We start from the raw sequence: 6730 nt of genomic DNA on the forward strand, positions 1-6730 counted from the left end.
CTCAAAACCAATGACAATTGGTCAGGAAACATATAGCTGGCTTACCTAATATTGCACTGTTGAGTGTGGAGCAGACAGGCTCTCTTTGGATAGAGTCCAGCTGATAGCCCACTGGACTGCTCCAGGGATCTGAGTATGCAAGCAGGCTAAAGGCATCCTACAGAAACAGACTCCAGTTAAAGGTCGTGGAGGAGTTCACATTACGGTTAAAAACACTGAGGAATTAGCTGCAGGCTAACAGCTATCAGGGGTTTTCATTTCTCTATGATTAGCTATTAGCAAAGTCATAGGGAGCACAGTTCCTAGCATATAGCATCACCACAGAACATTCACAGAGTAAGTGTTTTCTACGTCTAGAATAAAAAAAAATTAAAATAAATAAATAAATAAAAACAGCAGTTGTGAGAACTCTGGCATTATCAAGCAGCGGAAACAAATCAACTGACAACTCTCGCCTTTCAGGTCTGTCCAGATGACAGTCACTTAAAAACAGCTTAATCTCGCTCAGTCGGTTTCTCTCTGGTACTCAAGACATCAAAAGTGCTCTGCAAATATTCTCCCCAAATTTCTAACCTTTTAAATATCACAGGTGTCAAGTGACTGCAATGAACTTCACTAATCATCATGGGCTACGCACCTTCAGCATCTTCTTGTTTGCGGCGTTCTTGCCGCGCTCTCGACGGAGGTGCTCACTCATGCTCTGCAGCTCCCGCCCAAAGTGGATCATCCTCTCGATGGCCGCCTGGCTGCCTCCGCAGAGTTGCCTCTTGAACTGAGCCAGCTCCACCTCTGTGCAGGCAGACAGAGACATAAACAAACAAACAAACAATGCCCCATGGCCAATTAGACATGGTTCTCTTGGCCAAGCGGCACAAGAATAGGTCACAATGTACATTTGATGTCACTAAATGAAAGCATGCCAGGAGCGGAGAGCAGGGTACGGTGGCCCATGTAGCAAACAGTGAGATAATAAGTCACAAATGACAAAAGGAACAATATGTTTTAAAAGGTTTTTTTTTTTCTCCATTGGGGCTAAATGATCAATGACATTCCACCTGTTAACATTAAATGTGCGAATAGTATCTCAGCATTATCGAGCTACAAATCATAATTCTACAACAAACTAAAATGATATAGTTATAGATTAGATTATCGTTCAAAATGTCAGCCAAGATAAAACATGTGCTTGCCTCCAACGGCCACAGGGAATGCTGAGAAACAAAAACATGCAGTCAGCCACAGCATGCTTTATACAATTAACTGGAATTCACATAATAATAATAATAAAAACCTCTCTAAAGTGAAGCTGTGCCACCTCTGGACTTCTATTCAAGCAGTGATTCAGAACAGGGGTACGTTCGTCGTAGGATTGAAGCTAAGTTAATCAATTGGCCTTTTAGCCCGTTAAGATTAGCAAGCTGATTGAGAACAGCAAATATCGGTTCGTTAACGGCTGATCCGCATCCAAATCATGTGGTTAATTTCAACCAGGCTAAACTTACCGGGGCATTTGCGCGTGCACGTCCTACTTCAAAAGGCAGGAAAGGTCGATCACCAAAACAATGATTTTCTAGCGGTATAATGGTTCTAAACTCAAAGAAAAGGGCTCTTTTTTTCTCCGCTGGCCAGCAGGAGATGAACATGAACGCTTATGAAGAATACAAGACCATAATCATGGCAAAATTCAACACCGCCACCGCTGTGAGAGCAAGATGTGTTGGGATGTTTATAGGGTGATATCTATGTATGAATACCTGACGGCAGGTGTCAACTAGTACAGAGGTTCTCTCTACCGGTTCGAAACTACAAGGTTGCTAGTTCAAATCCCCTAACCTCCTTCCTCGATATAATTCTACATTTTCTTGTAAGTCGCTTTGAATAAAAGCGTCTGTTAAATGACTAAATGTATTAATAACAAATACAATAAATTGAAGCAGTGAAAATAAATTGTCTGTATTTCTCTTTATTCTTATCATGAGTCCACCTTAATCATTTTCTACAATAATGATATGCTATGGTGTACTAATAACGCTCATATAATTATGAGTGCTTTGTTCTCCGCATCACCGATACTACAAAAATGTACCACTCGCAAAAAAGCGCAAGACAGTCAATGTTCGACTGTGGTGTTTGCAATAAATGACTCGAGAAGGTCTTGTAAATGAATGATTCTTTGTCGGCTGAATCGGTAGCGCTCATACAAGAATAATTGATCTTGGCGATTGCAAAGAACGCTCTCCCTCCGCTAATCTTATTAACTATCTAATATCAGTCCTTGGTCAATGGGATCCCTCCTTTTTCCGGGGGTGTGGCAAGCTTATCCAGCTACACTTAAGTTAGCCTGCCCTGGAGCAGGTTAGTGCTAATCGATATGTAACTATGGTGATTTATCAAAAGTTGCTTCCACGAACCAAAAAGAGGGGCGTTTTTTATCTTAGCCTGAAAATTAGCTCGCTAAACCGCTTAGCGAGCTACGACGAATACCCCCCAGTACTGTTCCCTTTAAGAGGACCATAATAGGTTTATCTTAATTCTACAGCACTGTCACTAGCTGGCTTGACTACTGGCTACCATGTGTGCTCCTGTCTATCATGATTTCCTACTCAGTCTTCCAAGGGCAGTCAATCACAAGAACGGATCCATTAAAACTCTTCACTCCTTCACGTTTGTATTACATTTGGCTTATTTCATATCCAAAGAACCAGGTGTGGAACCATGGGTCCCCCCCTTATGTGCCGTGGTTCTGCTTAAGGTTCCTTCCTGACTAACAGGGAGTTTTTTCTTGCCCCTGTTGCCATTGTGCTTGCACTAAGGGGGCTCAGGCTCTGGGCTCTGTAAAGCGCCTAGAGACAATTGTATTGTTATGGCGCTATATAAATAAAATTGAATTGAATGCGTTTCAGATATGTTATCTTTGCCATACATGAGCCTGGAAGGAAGGCCTTAAGGGATGTGCACATTGCTATATGGCTGCTCTCACCCATCTCGGCATCACAGTCCTCTGGTTCCACCCCATGTGTTGATCCATTGAGAAAGCCATTGGAGGACGATTCAGACACGCCATTGGAGAAGTGATCCACCTCCATCTCCACTTCACTGCTGTAAATGAAATGGTTACCGTTCATCTGAATTAAAATCTCATTTGTTCAGCAACATGTGTTCTTCTGTTACCAAGGCTAATAGCCAAGGGATGGTGGTCAAAGAAGGAGTGCGTTTCTAGGAGAACATTCCTACAACCACATTCAAAAACTCTAAGAACAGTGACACGAATGGCTTTTGTGTACATCCTACCTCAATGTTATCCTAGCATTCCAAATACATTCTTGGAAAATGTGTACACTTCCAAAGCAGGATGTTGGATCCCATGTGAGCCATATACACTAACAGCAAACAAACCTCAAAGACCCACTGAATAGTAACCTCTAAACCCAAGTATAAAATCCCATGGGTACAGAGTGACCCGTGCAAGGGACAGACTCCGACTGAGGCGGTCTGCCTGAGCAGAGTGCACACTACCTGGTGCTGGGCTGCTGCTGCTGCGGCTGCGGCTGCTGGGGCTGCTGCGGCTGCTGCGGCTGGCTGCATGTGCCATTCAAGCTGCTGAGGTCACCACTGGCCAGGGTGGAGGGGCAGGCCTTCATACAGTTGGCTGAAGAGGTGGGTTTACTGGACAACACACCATTACAGCAGTTACTGTCCAACCCTAGGGAGAGAGGAACAATGTCAGCGGGAAGGGTAGGGTCTTTGTGTTAGGCTCACTCAAGCAGTTTTTCTGACAGTACTAGAAAGCTATAAATCAGCAAATGGATGCTAAAACTACAACACGGCAATGTTGCTACTATTAGAGGGTGACAGAAGAACTTTGGCAGCAGGAATATACCATTTCAGCACTGTAAGACTGTGCGTCTTTGGTAACTAGAATAGACCATTTAGCAATAGACCACTTCAGAACTGTAAGACTGTGCAGCTCATCTGTTACCCCATGTATGTGTAACACATATTCCTGTGTCCTCTGTGAGATTCCAGATAGAGTACCTGTCGGATAGACTTGGGGGCCACTGGCTTTGTGGGTGGGGCTGCTGAAGGGGCGGGGCGAGCCAGGGTAGCTGTCCTGGGACTTGGGGCTCCGCCCTCCCAGGCACCGAACCTCACTGTCCGTGCCGTTCACCATCTCAATGAACTGCCTGACTCTGTAGGGGATGAACGCCATTCGGATGAGTCATGCTGGCGCTTCGGACTTGATTCAAGCAAAACATGTGTGGAAGGATGATTCACACAGATGTGCATCCTTATGTGTGAGCCAGGACTTACTTCAACATGAATAAGAGATCCGGGTTTCTCTCCAAGAGGCTGGGGTAAAGCTGCTGTGTGGTGTCTATAGCTTCTCCCATTCTTCCTGACAGGACCAACTTCTGGATTTCTGAAAGCATTGTTCCCATACAAAATCACTCAAATGTCTTCATCCAACCAACTTCAAATCCCACAGTGCAGCTGTGCGTTATACACTACAACAAATATAGGCCTACACATTTCCTCCAAATATCACTTCCACCTGACCATTTTTTTTTTAAAACTTTGTTAGGTAACTGCATTTTACACTGGCAAGAGCAAGAAAACAAACAGAGCTGAAAATCTCTTCCTTGTTTGGCTGCTAAGCAAACAAGGCCCTAGGTCAGGTGACCTGCGGAGACTCACTCTGTCTGTTTTTGATGGAAGCCAGTTCCTCATGCACGGCCTGATCAGTGGATTTGGCAAAGGCCTCAGCAGTGGCGCAGTAGCTGTGGTGAACAAGGTAGGAGGCCACCATCCTGAGAGAGATGAGGAGATGGGGAGGAGGAGGAGGAGAAGGAGGAAGTCAAACTCAAGATCTAACTCAAGAGCCAATGTGATCTCAATAGCATCAGCCCTTCAGGATGAGGGAAGTTCACAACAAACAAACAAAACTAAAACAAATCATATGGTTGATAGCAGCCCTTCTAAAACATGTCATTTTGTGTTCACACTCCTAGGCAGGAGACTCACTTCTGGAGCATGGCTTGCCATTCTCCCTCTCGCTCCCCTATGGGGAAACGGTCGATCTGGGCCTGGATCTTTGTCCTCCATTCCCGCATGTAGTCCTCAATGTCAAAGACAAACGGGTGCTGCCCAAAGTTAGCATCCACCACCTCCCCCGGGGTCTGGAGGCCGACTGTAGGGTACAGGTTGGGCTGTGCCGACAGAGAACGAGATGTAGAGGAAGAGGTTAGTGTTCACATAGTTCTGATGCTGGTGATTTCTCTTAGAATGATAAGTTATAAAAAAAAAAAACACATACTGACAAAAGATTTTACTTCTGCTCAAGTGATTAACATACACTTTTCTGTGCTGACAGATATTCATGTCATGACAAAAGGACTTTTCTTTGCACTCTGAATAAAAAATATAAATGAAAATTTAAAACTGACATGCTGCCTATTTTAGACTAAACTATATTCTATTTTCTCATCAGACTGAGGTGACATTTTCAGTTTCTGTGTCACAAACCAGCTCCAAACCAGATTTCAAGGAAGGCATTTCATATTTGAGTGAAGGAAACGGTCAAGGCTGGTAAACCAACGCATTTTATTCAAAACACCCACAGAATGTTGGCCTGCTGCCAATGCTGTGTTCTGCTCAATGAATTATTGTTTTATCTCTAAACAAGCTGCCATTCAGCTACTGTCAGGGGAAATGACACGGTGCTACGTCTTAGTGAAGTTAAAAGTAGAGTAAACTAGCCAACACCACTGATACGTGAAAATAATTCACACCTCCTGTGAGGTGAAACGGTAGAGAAAATCTTTGTTTGCTATACCATGCCTCTCATCTGCCCGTTAACAACCTACACCTTCCATCACTAATTTGAGTGCTACCAACCAAACATGTATATATTATATATAATTTTATATATATATTATATATAATTTATATATATATATACACACACACACACACACACACACACACACACACACACACACACACACACACACACACACACACACATATATATATATAACTAAACTTAAACTCTTGCAGTTCCACATCTTAGGTCACCTAGACTCCATACTCACATATTGACCACACACTTTACTCAATACTTGGCTCTAACATAAGCTGTATTTCTTAAAAGCGTATGCGCATGGGGAGATATTTTCCAAACAACAGATTACATTCCATTTGTCAGATTCCATCTCACCTGTGATAAGAATGAAAAATATGCATAAAAGGGGGGGACCCATGATTCTCCTCAGTGTTCCAAATGCATAGACTTAAGAACACCAGATATGTTAAAGCCGTTGGTGAAATATTAGCTCTACAGGTATGATATAGAGCAGGAGGAGGAGTTCAAATGTGCTGTCAGCCTATCAGGGTGGTGCAAGAGGACATTCTTAGTCAGTCGTCCTGTGCTAAGAGGAACAATAATACATTGCAAGATGATTTCATCTGAGGGATTCATGAGGTAAATGTCTTTCCATTTGTCTTTGCTCGGTTCTCTTAATGAAGCAGACAGTAATGTCTGTATTCCTTGCCATTAATACACGGGACACTTGATACTTGTTGATATTCTATTAGGATGTTCACAGTAGTTCATACTGCCAGGATCATCCCAGCATGAGAATGGACACATTATGTTATTAGAATTGTATTAATGTTGAGCTGAAATTCCTGTAACTCATTTTGGTATTCAGTCAAACTACATGAGGTGACC

At 43.2% G+C, this 6730-nt stretch overlaps 1 protein-coding gene across 1 annotated transcript in view; it reads right to left on the reverse strand.

Annotated features, from left to right (window-relative positions):
• LOC116219496 (ran-binding protein 9-like) overlaps nucleotides 1–5898 on the reverse strand; it is a 14851-nt gene extending 8953 nt beyond the window's left edge. Inside the window, exons 1-8 of the mRNA XM_031562791.2 lie at nucleotides 5023–5898; nucleotides 4696–4808; nucleotides 4312–4420; nucleotides 4036–4190; nucleotides 3517–3703; nucleotides 2981–3099; nucleotides 638–789; nucleotides 16–157 (exon numbers count right to left, since the gene is read on the reverse strand). Coding sequence (XP_031418651.1) covers nucleotides 16–157; nucleotides 638–789; nucleotides 2981–3099; nucleotides 3517–3703; nucleotides 4036–4190; nucleotides 4312–4420; nucleotides 4696–4808; nucleotides 5023–5111 — 1066 coding nt within the window. The 5' untranslated portion in view covers nucleotides 5112–5898. The remainder of the gene's footprint in view (nucleotides 1–15; nucleotides 158–637; nucleotides 790–2980; nucleotides 3100–3516; nucleotides 3704–4035; nucleotides 4191–4311; nucleotides 4421–4695; nucleotides 4809–5022) is intronic.
• Between the last annotated feature and the right edge of the window lie 832 nt (nucleotides 5899–6730).

Source organism: Clupea harengus, chromosome 25 (genome assembly GCF_900700415.2).
Source record: "Clupea harengus chromosome 25, Ch_v2.0.2, whole genome shotgun sequence".
Lineage (NCBI taxonomy): Eukaryota > Metazoa > Chordata > Actinopteri > Clupeiformes > Clupeidae > Clupea > Clupea harengus.